Source organism: Podarcis bocagei (genome assembly GCF_964188305.1).
Source record: "Podarcis bocagei genome assembly, chromosome: 4".
Taxonomy (NCBI): domain Eukaryota; kingdom Metazoa; phylum Chordata; class Lepidosauria; order Squamata; family Lacertidae; genus Podarcis; species Podarcis bocagei.
The window spans coordinates 45,156,670-45,183,063 of NC_138128.1; the positions used below are offsets into that span (position 1 = coordinate 45,156,670).

The following is a 26,394-nucleotide window of genomic DNA, read 5'->3' on the forward strand; positions in this document are numbered from 1 at the left end:
GCTGCTTTGTTGGACTGCTCGCCCCTGCTCCCTTCGCCTGGCGCGCGGTGGGAAGGAGGTGGAGCCGGCACGTGATCAGCAGCAGCGGCCCCGGTTGGCAGTCGAGCGAGCAGGGCGGTTGGTTCCGGCTCGGACCGGTTGGGGCTGGTTTTCCCCGCGCAAGCGCAGCCCGCCCCGGTTAGAGCGCAGGGAAGGGCGATGGCGGCGGACGGGAGTCCCGGAGCGGGCCTGGCGGGGATGGTCGACGAGGCGCGGGGGGAGCCTCAAGGCACACCTGGCCCCAGCCCTGTGGCTGCCGTCGCCTCGCCCAACGAGGCGTCCCCGGCGAGACCCGACCCGGCAGGCCCCGAAGCGGATCCCGACAGCGGCTCCGGAGCTGTGGGCAACGGGGGCCTTCGGCGGTTCCTCTGCGGCGTCGTAGAAGGTAAGGGGAGAGCGAGGGGCTGCGGGGCCGGGCGAATTCGCGGTCGAGAGCGAGGAGGAGAGGCCGTAGCCGGAACAAAGCATCTCCGCCTCTCCCTCCAGCGCCGTCGTCTCCTCCTCCCCGCTCCATTTTCCTCTGGCTCCGCCCTGGGAATGAAACCTGGCGGCGGAGGGTTAAAACCGTTTGCTCTGTTACGTGATAAAGACGAAGCTGCCCTTTTCAGGGCATCTGCCTTCCAGTTCGCTGAATTTAAATGCTGCAAACTTCCGAGCCACATGTTGGTTCTTCCGTTCACGTGAGTGCACACACTGGAAAAACGTTACGAAACGTGCAACAAAACAAAAACAGTTCACGGACCATAGCTGTCAAGGTTTTCCCTTTTTTAAGGGAAATTCCCTTATTAAGAATAGGATTCCTCGCAAGAAAAGGGAATGAAGTAACCAGGTTGCTGATAGGGTTACAGTTCAGCTAGTGTTCTAGAATGGATAGTGGTAGTAGGCTTGTTTTCTTCCTGTGTTTTTTCATTGCCACACAGAAAGAAAAACACTGAGGTGTTTATTGATACTTACTGGTTGGTTCTTCAAGTACCAGTGTTATGCTGCTGCCTAGACTAGGAGTGGGAACCTGTAGCCTCCCCCCCCCCCCGAGTTGTTAGATTCCCACAGCCCTAGACAGTATGGTCGTTGGCAGGCTGTCATGGGAGATATGTCCCACATAATGCTCATGGGGTCTTGACTGGCAGTGAGTGACTAGGAACAAGACCTTGGGGTCATAGTGAAGATCTCAGCCCATTGTGCAGCAACTGTGAAAAATGCAAATTCCATGCTAGGGATCATTTGGAAGGGATTTTAAATAAAACGGCTGATATCATAATGCTGTTATACAAATCAGTGGTGCAACAGCTTTAGGGATACTGAATACAGTTCAGGTCACTTCACCTCAGAAAGGATATTGCAGAGTTGAGAAAGTTTCATAAAAGGTCATCCAAAATAATCAAAGGGGTTGGGAAACTCCCCTTTGAGGAAAGCATACAACTTTTGGGACTTCTAGTTCAGAGAAAAGGTGAATAAGAGATAGCATAAAATTGGATAAACTATCTGTAATTTGGAGAAAGTGGATAGACAAGTTTTTCTCCCTCATACTTCTAGTACTAGTAAACATCCAATGAAGCTGAACATTGGGAGATTTAAGACAGTCAAAAGAAAGTACAGTATTTTTCCATGTATAAGGCTACGTTTTTTTCCTTTAAAATAATGTCAAAAATTAGGGGGCGTCTTATACACAGATACACCTTCCCCCATTTTCTTAAATCTGGGTCCCCAAAATAGGGGGAGTCTTATACATGGGGGTGTCTTATAGACGGAAAAATACAATACACACAGTGCATAGTTGAACTATGGAATTTGCTCTCATAGGAGGCAATAATGGCCACCAACTTTGATGGCTTTAAAAGAGAATTAGACAAATTAATGAAGGACAAGGCTATCAGTGGCTGTGATCCATGATGGCTATGTTTTGCCTCCATTATTGGAGGCATATGCTTTATACTGTTTGCTGGAAACCGCAAGAGGAATAAGTGCTCTTGCTCTTGGGTCCTGCTTCTGGGTTTCCTATAGGCATCTGGTTTGTCGCTGTGGGAACAGTAGGATGGACTAGATGGTCTGATCTAGCAAGCTCTTATGTAGCCTGTAAGGTATGTTGGCTACCCCTGAATCTGGAGAGGTGGACCTGCAGGCTTATGAAAGGCGTGTTCCTTCAGCTTGAAGATATAATCTTGTTCACAGTTGGTGGTAGAGGAGCATGCATGAATTTTGATCTAGCATAGATTTAAGCTGTGAATATCAGCCTAAATCTAAATGTTGGTGGTTTTTTCCCACCCACACAGTAGGTGTTGTTAGCTGTGGTGTTACATGATTTTTTCCTGTGGCATGTTGTAGGTTTGTGGTTTTGATGAGATCTCAATATGGAAAAGGAGGTTTATTTCCAGCTTGATTAATATAGAAAAGGGGTAGCTAATGTGTTGCCCTCCAGAAATTTTAGATTGAAACTCCCATCCTTGAATATTGGCTATGCTGGCTGGGACTGATGGGTATTGTACTTCATCACATCTGAAGGGTATCACATTGGCTATCCCTTAATATACACACTATCTGTATGTGTGCCTACTTTGTGTGGAGTTTTTGTGGGAGAATTGAGAAGTCAGATGGCTACCAGGTGTTGTCAGGAATTAAATAGGTTTATTAAATCAGTCATGACTTGTGTATATGCAAAATGCCTCTTCTAAATAGCAACTTCTATTACAAGGTGTATATATTGTCTCATGCCAGTCGTGTTTGCACTTTTGTGAAAGTACAGCCAGGCACAGACATAACTCCCCCAAACCCTTTGTTCCTGGAGTGAGAAGCTTGTAATGAAAACTGCCATATTGATGGTTTTGGTAACCAGAGAAGAGCATAACAGCTTCCCACGCTGGCAGTTGTCTGAGTATTTTTGCAGGCAGTGTCGGGGGAGGGTTCATTCTTACCCTCCTTACAATCATGTTTTAAAACACTCTAGCTCCACTTCTGATTTAATGCTCTGCTTCAGGGCTTAAGTTGGGTTTTAAAAAATGTGAGCTCAGGAGGCTATTATTTTTGACTGGGCTAGTAGCCTTGTAAAAACTTGTGGTTGCCAGGACCCTGCCTCTCCCCTTGTCCCTCTCCCCATGTTACTGGAATAACATGATTGTGAATTGGCTGTTTGTGGATGGGCACTTGCTGAGATGTAACGTTCAGGACCTGTGTGCATTTATCTGTGAGTTACCCAGGTGCATGGATTCCATTGGTAACAGATTTGGAAAGGCGGCTTGTGTCATAGTCACTATGATGGCAGGCCTCGTTCACATCAGGGAAATGAACTGAGTGTACATTAGAACAGATTTTCGAAAGGTCATACTTTGCTCCAAGAAATGCATTCCAGTACTGCTAAACAGGACATAAATTCCAACATGTATCATGCATACAGGTTTGATCTCGCAGCATTTTACACTGCCGTACTTGTTTATATGTAGCGCTTCAGGCACTACTTAAAGGAACAACCTGAGGCCTATTTATTTCAAACCCACTAGATGCAGCTTTTGACAGCTAACTTGTACAAGTTTACCTCTTTAGTTCTTACTGTGTCCTAATTAAAGTTGCTTAACAAATTTGTATAATGAATTATTAAACTAATAATTATTAGTTTATTATGGCTCAGATGTTGCACTTGATATTTTGTTAAGAAGCAGCACAATATTTGAAACTGTCTACCACCAATATTTCCCACAGGATTTTATGGAAGGCCTTGGGTTATGGAACAGAGAAAAGAGCTTTTTAGAAGGTATGTGGCATTGTGTACTGTAGCATTCTAATACATAATTTGGGGGGGCTTATTGGGTCATTGTTTTTGTTTTGATTTTATGTATTTGATATTTTTGTGAACTGCCCTGAGTCCTTTGGGTATAGGGTGGTATACGAAATACAGTAAGTAAGTAAGTAAATTATAACAATTAGTTGTAAAAATAAAGAATTTGTTTAGTGCAGAATTAAGGCATAGGTTCTGAAAACTAAAGTATGGGAGGAGAGGAGGAGCCAAAAGGTCATAGAAAATTGAGTGGTTTTTGCTTTCAGTGACTGTTCTAAGCTAACTCATAATAAATCAAATCAAACCTCTGAAATTCAATTTCTGTGCTGCTTTTCATTCAAATGAATCCCAAAGTGGCTTCAGTTAATAGTTTGATAAAACAATACAGATACAGTATAAACCATATAAAGTAATTAACAAATCATCAGCAAAACAATTGCTATATATAAAACTCTGTTAACAAAGCAACAACTAATAAGCTAAACATCACAATTAAAGCAAAAGTCATATATAATTAACAAATCAATACAACATGTAAACAATATCAACAATATTAATAAAATAAATAAGCAGAATCCAGCAAAAAGCATTTATATACCACTTAATATTTCAAAAGCTCTGAGCAGTGTTTTTAAGTTAAGAAAATGAATAGTGTCCTCCAGTTTCCAAGCGTATCACAATCAATATGTCAGTTTATTTTGCAACAAACCTATGGGCATTGGAAAATAGAATGGCACCAATAATGGATTTATAGTGACTTTCTGTGTTATATCTAGAATTTCCTTGAAAATTATCTGCCAGAATGGTTGCATCTGCACACTTTCCCACCACATAAGATGCACTGTTCATACCACAGTCCCTCCAGCAAAGCAGTTTCCCAGGATGTACTACCACCTGAAAAAAACCTTGAAGTAACATTTTTAAAGAAAAATAACAAAAAGTAGAAGCTTGTAGAACAAAAAGCATCTAACCATGGTCACAGATTAAGATTTGTATATTTGGTCCTCTTATTTATCTTCCTTATGTGTTCAGGTGTACCATTCTTGCTTTTTCTCCCTGGGGTGTTGCACAACTTGCATGGTACTCTTGGCTATACAATTTAGCAATGCAGATTTGTACAATGTATTTCAAACAACATTTTAATTTTGCTTTGTAGACTTCAGAAATGGGGCCTGAATGCATACCTATATGCACCAAAAGATGATTACAAGCACAGGATGTTTTGGCGAGAAATGTATTCTGTGGAGGAAGCTGGTAATTAACTTTATTGCATTGTTAAATATATATATTCATTGAATTACAGTTGTTTCTACATTTGGATGGTAAAATAAAAGTGAAGTTGAGAGGGGTAAGCTTTTTGTTGCTTTAATTAGAAGATGCATTAAATAACTCTTAGAGGCTTTCCTGCCTAGCTGGATGAGAGAAAATCAGTGTTCTGTTAAAGTACACACAGATAATTTTATAATATCGTCCCCAACCCAACAGTCCAGTCATGGAACTCAAGACAGTGTACATAGGATTCTTAGGTGGTCCTCCCATCCAGACACTGGCCATAGCCAGACCTGCTTAGCTTTAACAAGGTTGCTGCATTATATCACCTTGAATGATGCCATGGGATGATCCCTTTGCCTCAATGCTAGGGAGAAAGAAGACATATTCAACAATGACAACCCACAATGCTTCATTAATGGAGGAGAGAACAATGCCTGTGCTCCTAACTGACTTAGTTTCTTATTATATCAGCCTGGTACAGATATAGCACAGTCTTTTCTCTCCTAACCCTGGTTCATGTGCACAGCATTTTCCCCATCATCATCATCATTTCCTCCAATTCTTTCATTTTCAGAGCAAGCTGTGGTGCAGCATTACATTTGCACCAGCATTTTTGTGAACCACACTTTGCAAATCCATTTCTGTTCCAGCTGGACTGCCACTTCCCCACTCCCTTTCTACCGTGTCATCTACCACCTAGAGTCCTGTGGGACAGATTCCAGAAGAGAGAGGTTGGCTAGCAAAGACACCAGAGCCTTCTCCAGCCAGAATTGCTCCTGCCCCCTAAGTAGCCTGTGAAGAGGCTTTTGATGAGAAAGTTACATTAATGATACAACAACAATATTAAAAATATATTTCATTATATGCCACTTTGAAAATATTTGTATCCTGAAAGGTGGAATATAAATAATTGTAGTGAATAGATGTGATTTGTGCCTGACCTTGTTAGTAAAAATGCCATTGTAACACTGGATCTGCCCAAAATATTTTAATGTCAAAGACAGAAGGAATCCTTTGTTCCAAATTGGCATGTGCAACTTGATCCTCTATACATGCTTACTTGAAACCAGATCCCAGTTTCCCCACATTTTACCGTGTGTGTGTGTGTGTGTATGTATATGAATGAATCAGATGGAGGACTGAATATGTTTTGACAAAAAATGTTAATTATTCATATTTCTTTGGGCCTTAAAAGTATTTTTTTGCCTGCATATATTGAAATGTATTCTGATTAATAAAATGCCTTAACTTCATAGTTGCTTGTTGCTAAAATAGTTGGCTTTGATTTCTAGAGCAGCTCATGACTCTCATCGCGGCTGCTCAAGAATATGGGATAGAGTTTATCTATGCTATCTCTCCTGGACTCGATATTACCTTCTCAAACCCGAAAGAAGTTTCTACATTGAAACGCAAGCTGGACCAGGTATCTTATATTTATGTATATTATAATTTTAAACATAAATGAGAAATTGCAAAAACACTGGATAAAGGAAATATGCCCCTACCTGTGTTGCACTCTAGATGGGGTTACATTCTCTAGCTTTTATGTTGTACAATATTAACAAGCGTTAATATTTTTTCTTCTTTATCCTGCTAGGTTTCTCAGTTTGGCTGCAGATCTTTTGCACTGTTATTTGATGATATTGATCACAATATGTGTGCAGCTGACAAAGAAGTGTTCAGTTCCTTTGCACATGCCCAGATCTCAATCACTAATGAAATCTTCCAGTATCTAGGAGAGCCAGAAACATTCCTGTTCTGTCCCACAGGTAAAGTGACAATGCAGATACTGCATTTTAACAAGAATGAGGTCAAAAAGCCTTCTGTTCTTGTCCCCTTCCTCTCAAGGCAAACCTTTCCTGATGGAGGGGTTGGTGAAGAGAATTGCCGGTTAGACACCATTCCTTAAAGACACCCTGAGCATCTTCAAACAGTTGGGTACAACCCTCCTTTCTGTCTTAGCCACACTTTACTTGAACTTGTTACAAATTTAATAGCAGTCTATGGTAAACTGGGTGCATGTTTATGACTTCTAGTTGCTGGTATGTGGCATACTTTTTCACACTGTCTGAATATTTTTTCTTTGGGAGTTTGGTGAGGGTGGGATTCTAGCAGGTTTGCCATCTTAGTCTGTTGTAGTAAAAAGCAGTTTAAAAAAATTACTTACATTGTGGCATAAGCTTCTGTAGAGCAGATCTCACTTCATCAGATACAGGAAGGCCCACTCCTATAAAGTCACAGCATACGGAGCCAATGAACAGGTTCTTGTCTTAGTATTTTTTTCTGTTGTGATCACTCTAAAATCTTTGGGTGAAGGGCAGTGTATAAATTTAATAATAATAATACCTTGGAAAGAGGAAGCAGAGGAAAACTGTTGAACAGTTAATTTGCGATGTCATGAAATGAACAATTGCTGGTTGTAATTTGTGTTTTGCTATTGTTGCGTGTTATCCAGCGTGTTTTATGAAATCACAACGTATTCACTAGACTCCTGAGTGACTTCCAATCTGACTTTCCTCATCAACGGATTAGAACTATGTGCAATGAAGGATTATATACACTGAGTACCAAGAGAAGAATAAATGATTAAAAAGAAAATACAAATGGGGGGGGAGAATCTAATGAACAACATTCACATGGGGAATGGCTAGCTCCTAAAATTGCTAGTTTTGGAACTAGAGCGTAGAAAATTCTGTGAGGGGCTTTCCTTCCTTGCCATTTCCTTCCTTTATGTACTTACATTATGTGAAGTGTCCTTGGCATAAGTTCATACATATTCTCTGTTGCCCAGGGTCTGGTGCATGAATTACTTTATTTGCCAAAGTACTTGTTACACTTTTGGCTGTTCCCCAACAATGGTGTTGAGCTAACCAAAGGTTCACTGCCTAGACAAACCCTGCTATCAATCTTGCCAGGTTGTACATAGGTATGGTATTAAGATAACCTTACTGGAGATTCTCAGACTTACTTCAGAGCTTAAATGTAATCCTGCATGTGTAGCAAAATAACAGAGTTCCAGACTTGTTTTGGCGGGTATGCCTTCTTAAGAATAAATTTCTGCAATTTTGGATTCAGCTTTTTGAGCATGCATAGCTGAGACAAACCTACTCAATTCCAAAAGGAAGGAAGAGGTAGAATCCCTACTTGACAGGGAAGGAATGGAAGTAAAATGGGCTTACGGCCAGCTACTGTGGAAACACCTGAACAAAGGTCTGGAGAAGAGATGGCAGTCTCAGAACTGTCAAGCCTCTGCCCAGTTACCAGTCAGTTGGTCCCAAAACACAGGTGATCAAAAGAAACAAGAAGTGATACCGGCAACATATCCCAGTTGATAAGCAGTAGCCAGGATCAGCTCTAGCACCATTAAAAGAAGTAGCAGTAATCAGATAATTGAGTCCCAGTAACCTCTTAACTGTCAGAGTGTCCCTAATACCTTAAGCCTTGGAGGACAACGGGAATGAGCCTTTTGGAATTTAGGAAGGCACTTGCATTGTTGAGAATGTTTATGGATTCCTGTGGGAGTCCCTAAAGTTGTGTTGTTGTGACATTTATTTATTTTTTGTCTTTACATTTAAACACTACCTCAACCATTGCAAGAGTTAACAATAATTTTTTTTGCATAAAAGCAAATCTGTCAGAAATGACATGGTAGGATATTGGGAACTGCCATAATCATCTAGCAGTGCCACACACAAGAGAGCAAAATGGATAGTGGGTTTTAACTTGTATTTTTCTCTGTTCCAGAATACTGTGGCACTTTCTGCTATCCAAATGTTGCTCAGTCTCCTTATTTACGAACTGTAGGGGAAAAGCTGTTACCTGGAATTGATGTGTTATGGACAGGTGAGTATTTTGCTTTGTTGAGGTTGATATTGCCAACTTAGTTCAGCATTCTTATTAAATGTTTTAGTATGTTGCTTAAATTTTATCCTCCTGGCCTATGGCTAATCACTAAACTCATTCTGAGTCAGTTGTGAAACTACATTTTAGGTCCCAAAGTGGTATCTAAAGACATTCCAGTGGAGTCCATTGAAGAGGTTTCAAAGATAATTCGCAGAGCTCCGGTCATCTGGGACAACATTCATGCCAACGACTATGATCAGAAAAGGCTGTTTCTTGGTCCATATAAAGGTCGATCAACGGAACTCATCCCACGCTTAAAGGGAGTCCTGACCAATCCAAATTGTGAATTTGAAGCCAACTTTGTTGCTATTCACACCCTTGCAACCTGGTATAAATCCAACATGAATGGAGTGAGGAAAGATGTTGTGATGAGTAAGTTGATCAGAAGTGCTCAATCACTATCTTAGGAACAATGCTTTTAGAAATAATGTAATAACCTTAATAATTTAATAATCTTAAATTTTCACTTTGATAAAAGGAGTTTCAGGAAATGTCATCTTAATAAATTAGTACTTTTGTCTTTAAATGCAAATACATGGCAGCCTTGAACCTTGCTCTTGAATTAATATTCTGTTTCTTAATAATCTGTGCAGCTGACACTGAAGACAGTACGGTTTCAATTCAGATTAAACTGGAGAATGAAGGCAGTGATGAAGATATTGAAACAGATGTTCTCTATAGCCCACAATTGGCCTTGAAGTTGTCATTAACAGAGTGGCTACAGGAATTTGCAGTACCTCATCAGTACAGCAGTGAGTAAGCAATTTTGGTTTTGTCTTGCCTACAATATTGGAGCGAATGAAGAATGTTACTCAAACCAAAAATGTTTTTCTAGAGTTCAGTAAAAAAAAATCTGCTGAATAAAATACTTCAAAAGATTGCTGCTGTTACGGTTTCGTTATGCATCAGGAACAGTTTTTGTTTAAATTTTTTTAAAGGAACTGACTCTTTCTGAGTGACAAGTATATTTCCCTGAAGCAATGTACTTTGTAAGAGATTCTGTGTCGGGTGTGGGGGTGTTCTCAATTTGTCTTTGTTGGGAGAGGACACTATCAAACTTACTGTATTGAAAATATGTGGAACTGCATTGCACCCGATGTAATTTGTGCATCTGAAGGGATTGTTTTGAATTACACATCATATTTTTGGTACATGCAAATGTATTTCAGGCAAATGCATAAGTGTTGTACCTTTTCAATATATGTCTAATTGCAGCAAAATAGACACTTGCATGTATGTGTATGTCATTCAGAGACTGAGAGTGTGTGTGTTCACAAATTATTTATATATGTGAATCTTGGTTGTATGAAAAAGCTGAGTAGATATGACTGAATTTTGTCTGCTCTGTCTGCAGGCAGACAAGTGGCCCATAGTGGCGCTAAAACAAGTGTTGTGGATGTGCCTCTGGTTACACCGTCCGCTTTAAATTCTACCACTGTGATTACTACCGTTTACCAAGAACCCATAATGAGCCAGGGAACTGCACTAAGCAACGAATCACAGGTTCTGGTCAAAGAGGAAGAAAAGAAGCAACTGGATGATGAGCCAATGGACATGGTAGTGGAAAAGCAAGAGGATTCTGACAAGAATATCAATCAAATATTGACTGACATTGCTGAAGCAAAAATGTCAGAAGAGTTAAAACCAATGGATACGGATAAAGAGAGCATAGCTGAATCAAAATCTCCAGAGATGTCAATGCAGGATGATTGTGGTGATATTGCACCTATGCAGACAGATGAGCAAACTAACAAGGAGCAGTTTGTGCCTGGTCCTCATGAGAAGCCGTTATATGCAGTAGAACCAGTAACTCTAGAAGATTTACAGTTGCTTGCAGACTTGTTCTATCTCCCATATGAACATGGAGTCAAAGGGGCCCAAATGTTACGAGAGTTCCAGTGGCTCAGAGCAAACAGCAGTGTTGTTAGTGTGAATTGTAAAGGAAAGGACTCTGAAAAGGTGAGTGACTGCATTGTTTTCATTTGGTGTAGGTGTGCATATTTCCTATTTGAAAAAAGCACAATAGCAAAAGAAATAATGAGCAACTGCATTGGAAGTCTCTGAGCTGAACCTAGCCTGTAGATAATTAAGAATATCATGCATGTAGGCTGGTTGGTGGTTGAGTGTCTTGTGCTGTAGAATGTATCTTCACGCTTTGAATGTGTGCACTACTCGTGCGTCATCCTGGCTAGAGATGTAAAAGTCAATAGGTATTGTCATAATATCCATCTAGTTTCATCCTCAACATGAAAATACAGTTTGTATGAAATTTGTTCCTTTTTATCTTTACTTAGATTGAAGAATGGCGTGCTCGAGCCGCCAAGTTTGAAGAGATGTGTAGCTTGGTGATGGGCATGTTCACTCGTCTTTCCAACTGTGCCAACCGGACAATCCTCTATGACATGTACTCATACGTCTGGGACATCAAGAGCATCATGTCTATGGTGAAATCTTTTGTGCAGTGGCTAGGTATGTTCTTTAGGAACCAGTTAGAGCGGCAACTAGCATAAATGCTTGTCTTTAATTAGCCCATGGAAAAAATGATGTCAATTGAATGTTTTTATATTATGGTCGCTTTGACCCTAAATCCTTCTTACTTTTTCTATTATTGGTCGCCATTCATGTTTCACTATAGACTGGCAATAAAAGTGACAGTGGACATACATTGAATATATCTCTTGGTCTTGAATTTTTTTTCTTGGGCTAAGGAACATAAAAGTTGATCTCTGAAACATAAGTTTTGACTCAGACTGAATGCACACTGGACTATAATGCAGTATTTCCCGGCCTTGTTGCAAAATTGGAAATGACACTATGAAATGTGACCATGCCTCAGCTATCTGCTGCTTGCTCTGTCTCAATAACGTTATTGCTGTCTTCAACAGAACAATTGCAGATGTGACCTTTCAATGGGCCTGGCCAAGAGGGAGCCGAGCCTCCCAGCCCTTTCTCTGCGCATGCGAGCTTTAGCATAAGGCTATTCTGGTGCAAAAGTGATTTGCTTTAACATTCGCAAGATGTCTGATTTTGGGCAAGGGAAGAAATTCCAGAGCTCTGAAGTCTGCTTTCATACCAGACTGTTCTCTAAAGAGAAATCAAAGAGCCTTTTTTGCCTGCAGCCTTTTTTAAATTACACAGGGTTTTTTTGGAATAGCACCAGCATGGCCTGGGTTCCTCTAGTGACCTCATTTCACTTTCAGGTTTCAATCCAACTGTAAGGAATATGCTGTGGACTTGCTTGATGCACACAGCAGGCAGCAACGCTGATGGTTTCCTGTCACAATTTCTGTAGTTGTCACAAATCTCATAATAAACCTCTTGCACCATACTGGATCAGCCTACAGTTCTTGGATCACTTGAAGCTGTAATCACTTGTATACATTCATAAGTATTCATAGGTCGTATTGCGCTAGTTGCCAAGATATCCAGTATTGCATTTTGCTGTTACTCAGCAGAAGACCATATGGTTCTAGCAAAAAAAAAAATAGGGCTTAGTGTAGAGAGGTTTTTTAAGCCGGAGCATTTCCCACTAAATAAATAGGAAATAATTCAAAACTTGAATAGAGTTTGTACCTTCATGAGACCAACTCTCATATTGAGTTATTTCTTTGTCTTTTTCTTCTCCCCTCAGTATTGGTTCAGGCATTATAGATTGTTTAGGGAAGAGGAACAGGAAGGTAGAATCAGCCAACCCCTACAACAAGATTGTCAGCCCCTATTTTAAAGGCAGGAAGGGAGGCACAGATGGGAAATGAAATTGTGCATTTCTCCTGGAAGGAACATGAAGCAGCTGCAATGATAAACATGAACTTGATTGACCATAGATTTCAGCTGTGAGGTTGATTTGCTTTTGAAACATTTCCCAATTTTTGGAGCAGGCTGCTGATCATAGCTGCCATTTTCTTTCATAAGGATGGCTTCTCCCAGCAGAAGTACTTAGTGCTTGCTACCCATTTCTGACACTGTCTGGTAATACAGTACGTTTGTATATTCCACTGGATGCATCTACACCAAAAGAAACTATCTCGCCGCAGACCAAGTGAATTCTTGTAGCTGAGATCTTGGTCTTGCTGTTTATTGAGACCCATTCTTTAGTTTATATAATTACTTATATAGTCATAAAATTTGCTTCTCATTTGATGTGAATACAGAAGAATCACTAAACTGGAATGGTTTAGCCATTGAATGTTGATACACTTGGTGGTCCACTGAAGGCTGATCTCTATACCCTTTCTTTCAATCCAGCTAGCATTCAGTTTATGAAACTAGTGTAGATAATACTACTATGGATTACTAATGCCTTCTACTGTCTTCTTCCCCAATGTGTGCAGATGGGAGAATCTTCAGCACAAGTATCTACTGCTATTGGATGGACCACGCCAGATGCTTTCAGCGTGTCGTGATTAATAAATTTAAGATGGGAAGGTTCTGTCCATGAGGCAGCTCAGATTAGGGCAGTAGGCATGGCCTGAAGTCACATTTGCGCAGCGACTCAGGCATTAACTCTTGATTTTCATTCATACAGCTCTTCATTCATGCAGCTCTGTAAAGTGTATAATAGTTGGAATGCTAGTTACGGTGTAGTCTCAAAGGAGAAGTACTCCAAGTTACTAGCGAAAGGGTATAATATAAAGCCTCTTTAATGAAGCACTCTGATATGGAAACACAAGAAACTAATTGACATGTTTTGAGTCATCTCAAACCTGCTATTTTAAAGGCTTTCTTTCATAATTGGCTAAGCATTGATATCCAGCTTGGTTCACTTTGAGACTACCTAGCTAGTATGACACATTCGACTGTACTGATCTGAGATTGTTACTTGAACAGGAAGTAGATCGCTGTCCACAAGAGGAAACAAACTTGCGCAGCTTATCTTATCAGAAGACTAGGCAGGTTACTTTAATCCCCGCATCAACAATTCACCTGCCTATCCCCTCTCAAAGATGTTAGTTATGCTAATTGGTTGTATAACTTGGCTATCAAAGCTGTTATCAAAGCATAGCCATTATTAAAAAATATATATCCTTCTTACTAAATTGTGCAGAGGGCTTTAAAGCCCTTGCCACAGCTGCCTGTCAGGAATTAATGGCATTTCTCACATGGTTGAGGGTGGGTAAAATAAAATACTGTAACCGAGGCTGTTGTTGCCTAGACTGGGAACAATATGTGTGCTGTGGTTACTGTTGTGTAAGCAGAGCTACGGAAGTGGACAGTATTGGTTTCTAATCTCTTGAAAAAGAAGTATCTGTTCCACATAGCTGTTTGGGCTATTCCATCCCACGCCAAACCTGGTTTTCTGGCAAGATTCAAACAATATGAAAATGTGACTTCAGACAGGTCCAAGTATTTCCATGGGGCTGTGATAATGGCTTATTTTCTATACCTTGATCATTGAAAATGTGAGAGCTGTTCCATGTTCTTAGTGATGAAAGAGAAGGACAAGGCAAGCTCAACTCTTGGAATAAATATTATACCTGTACAGAACGGGGCATACTGGCTTTTTACAGTATTGAATTTTCTGCTGTCTAAGGCTATCGTCTAACTTCATTTTATTAACAAAGAGCACAAAGGATCTAATCAGGAATCTTTATACACGGCAGCATTATCGCAGCCCCTCAAGTTCTTGGATTATAGCTCAGTTAGAGAGCTTTTCCCACAAAGTGTGTATTAGCTTGTTGGACATTTTAGCATCTCAGGACAATCCCCCTTCTCGTAACGTTCTCCGCTTGGATCTGATCTCCACAGGGTGTCGTAGTCAATCTTCAGCACAGTTCTTAAGTGGAGACCAAGAACCCTGGGCCTTTAGAGGTGGTCTAGCAGGAGAGTTCCAGGTATCAATATGAATTCACAACTGAATGACATTGTCTTTGTTTGAGAAATCTTTTATTGCGCGTCGGAGGACTGGAAGGCTTGGTCTGCCGAAGGCTTTCTGGTCCAAACCCAAATAGCCTGACAGCTTTGTTTTTAAATAATTTTCCTCCCATTTCTACAGTAATATCACAAGGAGATGCTGCCATTCCCACGCGCCTGCGAAGCGCTGCGGCTTTTAGTTGTACATTTCACATTGTTTCTTTGCAGGTCGCACAGCGTTTTTATCTGCGCCCGCAATTGCACAATGCGCGCCTGCTTGTCTGCCGACGAGAACTCCATGAGCAAAGAAAATACGATACTGTGTATTCCAAGATCCTCTCTAAGCAAAATCTGTCGTTTGCGTTCCTCACAATCCAGTTGGCAAACCAGTCCAAAAGAAATGTTTCTTCTGTGCCTGAATTTGCTCATGGATTTTTCAGGGGCTTACTTTCTTCCCCCTCACAGGTGCTCTCTGCGCACAGCCAATTGAGTCAGCATGTTGTTTTGGGGTTGGTGTCTCCTCTGGCCAGTTAACCCTCTTCAGACCAAACCTTTCCTCCTGACATGGCTATGTTAAGCTGAGAGCATAGATGAGATTTGGTGAAATTATACTAAAGCAGAAATGAGTTTAATGTAAACTCCATTAAGTGTTGTAACAGTTGTGTATCTTTAAAAAACTTCTGTTCAGATAAAATGGAAAAATGGTCCTTACATTTGTAAAGCCTACAAAACCCTACTTCCCTCTGGGGTGCCTGCAGTAGCAAAAGTTAACTTGGGAGTCTGCAATGCACGCCCAGGAATGTATTGCATCTTGCTTCTCAAACATTTACACTAATTTTTTGTTTTCACAGCGTTTGCTGCCTATTGAAGGAGCAAATGACCTCTTTTTTCAGCCACCTCCTCTTACTCCAACTTCAAAAGTTTACACCATCAGACCCTATTTCCCTAAAGATGAGGTAACCCATTTGTTTGGTCATTCTTGTACACAGTAATGCTGTTTGGAGGAGCATGTTGATAAAAGCAACTGTTTCTCTATATTTTGTTATTCTGTGAGTCTTCTGAATGCCTAGGAGAGGTGTGGTTCAAATGGAGGAAATGTAACAAGACTGAGTGGCTTATTCTGGCTTCATGGAAGTCTCTGGCAGCCCTAGCAGTATTATAAAAAAAAATATTTTTCCTAGGTGCTTTTTATGTGATCCCATTTATCAAAGGGAACATAAATAGGAAAAGCCTTGGGATTCCAGCCCAGTTGACTGCCTTGATAACACTGAATGAGTTTAATGTAAACTACTGATCACCAAGGACAATGAATAAGGAGTGACATAATCCAAATGCATGTTAGCCTGAACTATTTGGAAATAATACATAGTCTCAGAAGCATTGTAGGATTGCTCAGGAAACATAGTAAGCTGCCTTGCATTGAGTCAAACTATTGGTTCATCTAGCTCATTATTGTCTAACCTGACAAGCAGCAGCTTTCCAGGAGATTCTCTGCCCTACATGGCGGTGTTGGGGATTGAACCTGAGACGTTGTGCATGCAAAGCAGGTGTTGCAAGCCCTGAGTTGTGGCCTTTCCTGTTAGGTTATTTATCTGACGCATTTGTACTGTGTACTTCCTCCAATGTGACTTACATGGAGTTATTTTAGTTTCAAGGCACAAAGAATTCCACGTGGATTTAAGCCTGCATTTCCCTAGGCCATCCAATCTGCCATCCACTACCTGTCCAATATGAGCTGTTGTGGAGACATGGAATAAATGAAGTAGTGAGGATGCCTGTCAGTTAGTAGAACACAAGGCTTCCTAAGCAACAGTTCAGGTGTATGTGCTGTGGGAGGGAAAACTCGCACAATGAATATTTGTATATGTCTTTAGGCATCCGTGTACAAGATCTGCAGAGAAATGTATGATGATGAAACTGATCAGCCTTTCCATAGCCAGCCGGACTTAATTGGAGACAAGTAGGTATACTCTTGAAATAAACTGGAATTTGTTGAATTACATACAGTGGTACCTCGGGTACAGACGCTTCAGGTTACAGAGGCTTCAGGTTACAGACTCCGCTAACCCAGAAATAGTACCTCAGGTTAAGAACTTTGCTTCAGGCTGAGAACAGAAATCGCACAGCAGCGGCACGACAACAGCAGGAGGCCCCATTAGCTAAAGTGGTACCTCAGGTTAAGAACAGTTTCAGGTTAAGAATGGACCTCCAGAACGAATTAAGTTCTTAAGCCGAGGTACCACTGTACTGTATTCATTTAGTAATAGTACTCCTTGTGGGTGGCTAATCTTTGGCGCTCCAGATCTTGGAGCCCAGCCACCATCATCAGCATGCAGCATGGCCAGTGGTCAGGGATAATTGGAATTAGAATCCAGCAGCATCTGAAGTGTCACAGATTGTCTGTCTCCTAGTATGCATCAAGAAATGCTATCAAGAAATGTAAATACAATATTCAAAACAACTGGGAAGAGCAGGGAACTTCCATGCCTTGCCAGCTGAATAGAACACACAGGTTTTGTAAGGCTGGGGCCTGTGCTTCACATGTTCAATTTGAATCTGAATTCTAATCTGAAAGATGCTCTCCATTCTGGCTTGAAGACGGACTTCCAAGTTCTGTAGACTTTGTGCAAATTCAAGTGCAACTCAGCAAACACTTGATAGGGGAAACAAAATTTAAGGAACAGAGCAGAATTGGCACCAATCTAAAGTAACAGAAAAAATAAAAGATGTCTGTATCACCCTTTGTGGAAGACTCCAGACATTCTTCTGAACCAAGTATGAACCGCTAGAGATTAACATCTAAGATCTTCACACCCTGCAGATGCAGGTCAGGGTATGAAAAAAGGAATCTGTAAACTGTTGTGCTACTGGTATCCAGCCTTTAATTTCTTACGCAGTTAGTACAGTGCAGTGCTGCCAAGAAATCATGCTGAGTCATGGCAACGATTTACTGAAAACCAACTACATTCTTGCTGTTTCATTGATCAAACTGTGTATGTGGGGGGGGGGACGCATCCTATAAGGTGCTCTTGTAAGCTTCAGACATGTTATTGTTTAATGAAGGTAGTGCAGCTGCAAATACTGTGATTATATGTTTGTATGGATTGGCCATTGAATATACTAACTGGATTGTCATGTAAGCCTCCCTTTTCACTCCCATTTGAGGCTTGCCAATTCTCATGATCCCCAATACTGCAATACTGTTGTTGTTTTTAAACTATTTTTTAAAAAGCATTAAACCATTTGGGGAGGAGTAGGGAAGTTGGCTTTACTTTGTAAATTTACAGCTGAAACTACTCTCCAGGCTTTAGGCATTTACTCACATAGTACTCTTCTGCTGCCTGGAGCAGCCGTCTTGACTGTTGGTAAAACCCACTTCTGCACTTTTTATAATCCCTACTAATTCATTATAACAATTCCCAATTCTGATTACCTTTCCATAATACACTTAATTTTGAAACCCCCTTGGATAGGTACATAGTCACTTGTATGTTCTACATAATGCCTAACTGGCATTTAAAAGTACTAAGTCATAGTTCTCAGACTTGTACAACTTGCAGCTGTGGTTAATTTATTCTTCTGTGTTCTCTCATTATGAGGCCTCACTAGTTTAACTTACGTAGATTTGTTTGCATCAGTTATCTTTGGGCTCTACTGACGATTCCTTTCTTCTCAGGCTAGTAGGTGGTTTGCTGTCCCTCAGCCCAGATTACTGCTTTGTCCTGGAAGATGAAGATGGCATCTGTGGCTATGCACTGGGCACCGTTGATGTAACTCCTTTCATTAAGAAATGCAAAATTGCCTGGTTTCCTTTCATGCAGGAGAAATACAGCAAGCCAAGCAGTGATAAGGAGCTATCAGAGGCAGAGGTTAGTTATGCTGGTGTATGCTTGAGTTGTCAAATTGCTGTTTTTATGCTTTCATCTCCTGTTGTCATAATACTCCTAGGAAGAGTAGGGACAATTTATCCAATTTATTCCAATATAGAGGCCTCAGACACATGACACTGTGATAGTGTGATGGCCAAGTAGTCTCTAGAATTAGTTTATCTCTGTGCCTTTATAAATCCACACTTACAATTATCTCTAACATTGAGTTATATTTCATTCTTACTACTTAAACAGAACAATTCTAACTGATAGCTTTATATTTAGTACACTGCAGTATGTAATCATAGATTCTATTTTACAGTGTAGTTATGGTTCAACATGAATCAGAGAATAGGCAATGTAGTGTGTTCATTAGATTTCAGAGACTCCCTTCCTGATCACAATATTATAAAAGCTCTGGGAACAGTGCCTGGGAGAGGCTTGATAAAAAGCCTCACTTCTTTTCACTGTCCGGAATCCAAGCATAATCATCTAACTGCCAATCTGTCATGACACTCAATCCTTTCCCTTCTTTTAACCACTGTGATATTTGCATTTAGGATAGAATAGCTAACTAGCCTGATATGTTTTAGATATACAATTTCTGCTGCTGCTGCTGAATTTAGTTTCTCTAAATTTAATTTATTTGGATTTCAATAAACTCATTGCATTATTTTTGTTTTGCTGAGTGTATGCCAAAATAATGGCTATCTTTATTGTACCTTGAAATAAACTTACGATTTGTTACCAGCAATTAAGGTCTGCATTGTTTAAAAAAGATGTTTTTAATCAGAAGCTTAGAACAGTAAAAGAGAGCATAGCTTTCAAAAGGGAAATTCTTCTGTTTTTCCAGCACCAGCCACCCAGTTTAATCTGTATACTTATGTCTAATTACTTAAAGAATGGTACTCACCAAATCCACTGTATTTAGCTACTTTAGCTTTTTGTTTAGAGATTAATGTGGTTGTCAAGTGAATAGGCTAATCCAAGTCTGTAGAAAGTACCTGTTCGGCAAGTGCACACAATGTTTCCAGCATTTCACTGAACATTTTTTTTGATGTTGAAAGACTATTTCTGTTGTGCCTGTTGTAGAAAATTATGCTGAGCTTCCATGAGGAGCAAGAAGTTCTGCCAGAAACATTCCTTGCCAACTTCCCATCACTGATAAAGATTGATATCCATAAGAAGGTGACTGATCCAAGTGTGGCTAAAAGCATGATGGCATGCTTGCTCTCTTCTCTGAAGGCAAATGGTAAGCTCTTGTAGCTGTTGGGATATGAAAGGCAACTGTAGGCTCCTTACTAAGTGCCTGTGTCCGTATCTGAACTAGACCTGGGCAATTTTTCAATATATCTTTCAAAATTGGTTATGAAGTCCACATCACAGTACCGTATTTTTCGCCCTATAGGACGCACTTTTTGTTGAGTTTGGAACTTAACAGGTTAAGTTGTTCCCATGATGCCACACCATTCTGACGTCAGTTTTCGAAGCTGGGAGGAGTTTGGGAGGAGTTTGCCATTCTCACTCTATGCTGTGAGGGAAAAGGAGCAGATTCATTTTTTGCGTATGTTTGGGTCAGGTGCATCTGTGCCGGTACCTACTGCTTTGCAGGGGCCAGATGGATCCAAGTTCCGGAAAATGATCTTCTGCGGGTATGAGCCAGAAGCACGTGCATGGAGGTTTGCATTTCCATCAGGTGATCAGAGTAAGTTACTGATCAGTAAACACGCTGAGTTCTATGAGCAGGATAAAAGGTCAAAACCTGCTGTCATGCGTGATGTGCTCTCAGAATGTTTATCTGATTCTGATGAGGAAAGGGAGGCAGAGGCTGATCCCGGTGATGAGGACCAGGTCCAAGATCAGGATTCAGAATCCGATGATGACGATCAGGTAACTGACCAAAGTCAGGAACAGGAGGAGGTATCGGTAGTTTCTCAACAAGATGTTAAGGGAACACCCAAAAGCGAGCCTAGTTCTCCTGTGAGTGTAATGGAGAGGATTCGAAAACGCTTTAAGTCAGAGGGGGAATCCCGTGATGCTGAGGACACATCTCCTGGTGGCAGTGAGTCAGAGGTAACATCTGAGTTTGTGCCCAGAAGGTCTAGTCGCACAACAAAGGGCGTTCCACCTGAAAGATACCAGGCAACAAGTGCGTGGGCAAGATTCGCACAGTGTGATTCTGGGAGTGTTGAAGGGGTTCAACAGGTGCCTGGGAAAGATGCCGGGAAGGGGCACAAGGCAAAGGGGAAGGTGTTGAACTCAAAAGGGTCTTGTCAGAATGTGCGGCAAGGGGGGGTGTTGAGTTTGGAACTTAACAGGTTAAGTTGTTCCCATGATGCCACACCATTCTGACGTCAGTTTTCGAAGCTGGGAGGAGTTTGGGAGGAGTTTGCCATTCTCACTCTATGCTGTGAGGGAAAAGGAGCAGTTTTGTCATGGCTGCAAGCAGTCCTGGTTTTTCCGGAGATTTGTTGGAATAAACGACTGTAAATAGACAAACCTGTACTGTGTGTGTTTGTCTGGAAGCTAAGCCAAGCTACGTGACAGTTTTACACCGCTGTGTTAAACTCTGCTGAGGCGTGACTGAGAGCTGCGAAGCGGAAGTGTGCCGGGCGGCCATAAATCGCTAATTGAGGATCGCAAATCAATTAGCGGGGGTCACGTCAGACCAATAAACTTCAAGACTTTTCCCCCTCCAAAAATGAAGGGGAAATGTGTGTGCGTCCTATGGGGCGAATGCAGGCTTCAGGAAACTCCGCGGGAGCCCTCCCCCGGATTGCGCAGAGCCGCCTCTTATCCCGAAGCCCCGGCACGCTGGGCAGTTGCGCCGTGGCTTCGGGTAGCTCCGCGCAAGCCGCGGGAGGGCTGCCCTGGCTTGCGCAGAGCTGCCTCTTAACCCGAAGCCCCGGCGCGCTCAGCAGTCGCGCCGGGGCTTCGGGTAGCTCTGCGCAAGCCGCGGGAGGGTTCCCATGGCTTGCGCAGAGCAGCCTGTTCTGGGGGCTGGGGTTGGGGGAAGCTCGGGCTTCCCCCGACCCAGCCCCGCGCCTGGGGGGGGGAATAATTTTTTTCCCTTTATTCCCCCCCAAAAAAAACTAGGTGCGCCTTATGGGCCGGTGCGTCCTATGGGGCACAAAATACGGTAACTGTTTCATGAAATGTTACTTTGCAGATATTACAATTTTGAGAAAACTGTAGCTAGCCAGTGTTTCTTGGTGCCTCTGCTACCTCCTGCAGGAGCAGCGGGCGACTCACAAGAGCAGGCTATGTTTCTTTAGATTGTGCAAGGAGCCCTAGCTCAGCTCCGCTGCCTCTGCAAAAACAGGTGACAATTATGAAAGTAGCTGGAAAAGCAGCAGCCAGCCAGCAGCAGAAACTTATCAGCCCTCACAATAGACTTCTTTCGATTTTGCAGCAAGCGCTGGCTCAGGAGGCTAGAAGCCAGCGTGGCAGGCCAGTAGGTGTGGTTTACAGAGATGCTGCTCTGAGCTGGCTCGGGGCTTCTTGTTGGGAGCCCCCTTTGCCCCTTCCTTGCCCCCATGAAAGAAGAAACTATGGCTTTCTTCAGAGCAAGAACCAAAAACGTTGCCCTGTCATTTAACTCTTTTTCTTTACTCCCGTCCCCCCTTCCACCTGTGTGAGTACATGCACTAAGTGTCTCTCTCCTCTCTGATGCCTTTAGGGTGCAAGTTGCTGTGTAACATTGCTGGTTCACCCTAAATAGCTTCCTTCATATAAAAAAGGAAGTTTTTTTTAAAAAAAATTAAGGATGCTATCTTGTTGTTTGCTTGCCCTTCCTCCTTCCCTTGGATAAAAAGAGAGAGAGATTGGTGGGATGGGGGCTTTTGGGGGGCCCTTCTGTGTCACAGAAGGGGGAAATGAAGGGGGAAAGATTTGTTTCTGCCTTTATGCTGAAATGGGAGATTGAGGGCTGGTTGTGCAAGCAAATGTATGTCTACTCAGAAGTAAGCCCTACTGAATTCAGTGGGGCTTACTCATGCATAGAATTGCAATTGGCCCTCTTGAGTGGGAAAGGAGATGCAACTTGACACTAGTAAATTACATAAATTATCTTAAATGAGTAGAAAACAGATTAAATTGTTAATCATATGCAAGTTTAATTAATATTTTTACTAAATCTACTACTTTTGTAAATTTTTTATTTGCCTCTAAAACTTTAATATATTCTCCAGAAGTCTTCAGTGCTTTAGTTGAAGCATGCTATCATTGAGTTAATTTTCATATAATTATATGCATCAAATTTAGATTCTTTGTTCAATATTTTCCTGGATTATTTGTATTCACAATGACTCATCACTGTATTTTGGATTGTCCTACATCTGAATACCACAATTTGGTATCCAAGCCCAAAACCAAAGTCGTGTTTGGATACATCTCGGGTTGCCTGCTGATGAAAGTGATGATTTCATCAGTGTATGGTAATTTAGACCCGTAACTTAGTAGTAGTTGCCAGGACATTACCATGTTCACATCTATGTAGCACCATCTTATATCAGATATCTTGATATATCGGTATATCATGCTGTTTAGTTGGTGATATATCATAATACTGAAAACCAGATATCGTCCAGCCGTAATATGAACATCTCCACCCATGGCCTGAAGATAAGATCTGCCTGAGAGAGAGCCCTCCTTAGTATGCCAGGTGTCCTCACTATCTAATGTTTGCTAAGACATAAGGAAAGGGCTGGTGGCAATGCCCTTGCTGTGGAACCCCCTGCCAAATGAAGCCCATTTACCCACATCCCTCTTGGTTTTCTTTGTTCAGAAGGGCCTTTGGCTTTAGAATTATAACTCTTCAGTTGGATCTGTATGTGTCACCTCATTGATGAGATGTCACCTTTTTTAGCCAGTGAAGAACCACTTCTGTAGCCCACATCATCCTTGCAAGTCCTAGACAACTATGCAGTTTGAACAGTTGTATGCAAGCTTCCTGTGAAGACTGGTGGACACCCAGTAGCTGAGATCCAGAAAAGCATGCAACTACAGTGGTGCCCCGCAAGATGAATGCCTCGCAAGACGAAAAACTCGCTAGACGAAAGGGTTTTGCAGTTTTTGAGCTGCTTCACAAGACGAATTTCCCTATGGACTTGCTTCGCAAGACGAAAACGTCTTGTGTTTTTTGCAAGTTTGTTTCCTTTTTCTTAACACCGTTAATACAGTTGCAACTTGACTTCGAGGAGCAACTCATAGTGTAGTAGCCTTTTTTGAGGTTTTTGGTGATTTTTGAAGCTTTTCCAAAACTTTTCCGACACCGTGCTTCGCAAGACAAAAAATTTGCTAGACGAAAAAACTCACGGAACGAATTAATTTCGTCTTGCGAGGCACCACTGTAGTTCCACATAGTTTGTTTATACAGTATGCTGCTTTTCCATAATAAACTGTGCCCAAAGCAGCTCATGATAAGATTAATATCAAAATATAAAACACTTTAAAAAAAACACCTCTTGACCTTGATTCAACTGCACAATGCAGAGTGAATTGATTAGAGATATCAAACAAGGTTTGTGAAGTTTCTTCATTATGAAGACTCCTCTCTGCTTCTACTCTCTCCCCAAATATCTCCTCTCATGTCTTTTTCAGGCTCCCGTGGGGCTTTCTGTGAAGTGAGACCAGATGATAAAAGAATCCTGGAATTCTACAGCAAACTGGGATGCTTTGAAATAGCTAAAATGGAGGGATTTCCAAAGGATGTCATTATTCTTGGAAGGAGCTTGTAAGGAGATTGTCGGTGAACTTTTGATACTGTAATCACGTAATGGTTGGAGAGCCTGAGGTTTATCTTGTTTCTGTTCCATGCAAAGGCAGCAGTCAGCTGGCCTGACAGGAGCTATGTGAAAATTCATCCATTACCCTTTCTGAGATGCTGCTCGAAACATTATTTGGAAAATGGATACTGGTCATCCTCATTTCCTGGTCTTAAGCAAAGTGCCAAGGAGTACTGCATATTACATGAGTTCCCAAAGAGGTATTGGTGGCAATTCCATGCATCCACCTCTGTACTCAGCAGAATGCTGTCTTTTCCAGAAAGTCCTGACATGAAATAGTTCGTCCCTGTGTCCTGTTCTTGAAGTGGGATGAGAGAGATGAACATGGGATCTCTCCATTTACAGAGGGAAACAGGGTGCCTGTGTTGGCCAGCTTTAGGGCAAACAAACACTGACGACTCTAGGTTTTGTTGATTGTCATGCTTGCTGATAGGGAAATTGAATGACCATCACTTCTAAAGAATTGGTTAAGCTTTGTGCTTCATAGGGATAAAAACTGTGCATTTGTCTGTGGCAAAGTCACTCAGTGGCAGAAGTGTAAATTTCAGTGTGTAAATATATATAAACTTGCTGTATGCTAATACTTTGTGTTTAATCGTTTTAGTAATTTTGCTTTCTGAAGCAAAGCGGTATTCTGAGACAGCACCTTTGAATAATGTCAAACCACAAGAGAGGCTAATGCCAACTTCACTACAGGCCTTTTCTACCGTGCCTCGTGCCCTTCACTAGAATTGCCGCTTTGGGGGAAAATGAGCGCTGATCAAGAAGGGCCGTTCCTTTAGAGGACAAACTCTTCAAAGGTGGAGTGGACACTGCCTCCTGCTGGGGGAACCTCATGAAGGGCAACCTCATGAAATCATTGATGCCCCTGACAGCCAGCCAGATTGCCTATCCAGACTGGTTGGATGGGTGGAATACTGCAGTTTACAGCTTCCACCTTTCCATGTCAGTCATTCTGACTAAATCAGGGTCTTCAAGTCATGCACATTTGTGACAGACTTCTTTGTGGACAAAAATAAGCACATTTTACAGATTTAAGTAGTTATCTAATTTTATTATCACTGCATTTAAGTTGTCCCCTGAAATCAGATAAGTGGTATCTGCATGGCTTAGGAATATTAGTAAGTCCATAACTTGGAAGGAGTTATTACTGTTCCATATAATGCCTTGTTCCCATGAGGCATTCAGTCAACGTTACACCTCATTTTTCTCATCTGCAACAGTCAACTGCTTTTGCTTCCTTTGAAAATATTCCCTTTTGAAAGGATTGAGTTTAACCTTTTTTTAAAACCCTCTGTGTAAACTTTGAAGAGGTTTTATACAGTTTTTCAAATGGAATTTTACTGTTGGTGTACTTTGCAGCCTCTTCTGAGATGCTGGTGTTCAGCCTTTGTTATATGTTCACTATGAGAACAGTTTTAATAGCAAGTTATTTAAACTGCAGCAAATACATTTCATTTGGAGTGCAAGGCACCAAACCATAATGATAAATCTTGCATAATTCCAAGCTGGTTTTCATGAGGATTCTATGGCTTTGAGTGTATGCAAAGCAGCTAGCCACTTGGTTTAGTTTTAATTAGATCCCAGAGAAAACATCTGGATTTATGGCATTACACATTTCAGGGGAGGGGGGTACCTGGGTTTTTATACTGTTAACATAAACTTATGAATTTATCACTGTTAAGTTAATTGTGTGATGGTCTTGAAAGTCTGGGTCAGTCTTTCACTCGGGTTGTAAAGTGATGCAGTGACACAACTTTCATGGTTATCAGTTTTCATTGTGTACAGTTGGAATGCCACTTTCATGACTGTCTTTAGACCTACTGTATCTGTAGCAGAACAATGGACTGTGTAAAATTGTATTTGAAGACCATGTGAGAAATAGAATAAATTGCAAACTGAATGTAAA

The 26,394-nt window shown here is 41.3% G+C and overlaps 1 protein-coding gene across 1 annotated transcript; it reads left to right on the plus strand.

Moving 5' to 3' along the window:
* Positions 1-55: 55 nt before the first annotated feature.
* On the plus strand, positions 56-26,394 carry OGA (O-GlcNAcase). Its single transcript, XM_081192229.1, has 16 exons — positions 56-424; positions 3,730-3,781; positions 4,962-5,059; positions 6,370-6,500; positions 6,675-6,846; positions 8,822-8,920; positions 9,068-9,352; positions 9,574-9,732; positions 10,335-10,939; positions 11,275-11,449; positions 14,726-14,811; positions 15,682-15,786; positions 16,705-16,790; positions 18,507-18,699; positions 19,792-19,951; positions 24,301-26,394. The coding sequence occupies exons 1-16, from the start codon at positions 199-201 to the stop codon at positions 24,435-24,437; spliced, it is 2,769 nt and encodes a 922-aa protein (XP_081048355.1). The 5' UTR covers positions 56-198; the 3' UTR covers positions 24,438-26,394.

Excerpts from the sequence above, each read along its gene's own strand:
- OGA (XM_081192229.1), top strand. The coding sequence starts at position 199 with ATGGCGGCGGACGGGAGTCCCGGAGCGGGCCTGGCGGGGATGGTCGAC. Across the intron at positions 10,940-11,274 it reads AAGGAAAGGACTCTGAAAAG|ATTGAAGAATGGCGTGCTCG; the intron begins GTGAGTGACTGC and ends ATCTTTACTTAG. Across the intron at positions 11,450-14,725 it reads ATCTTTTGTGCAGTGGCTAG|GGTGTCGTAGTCAATCTTCA; the intron begins GTATGTTCTTTA and ends TGATCTCCACAG.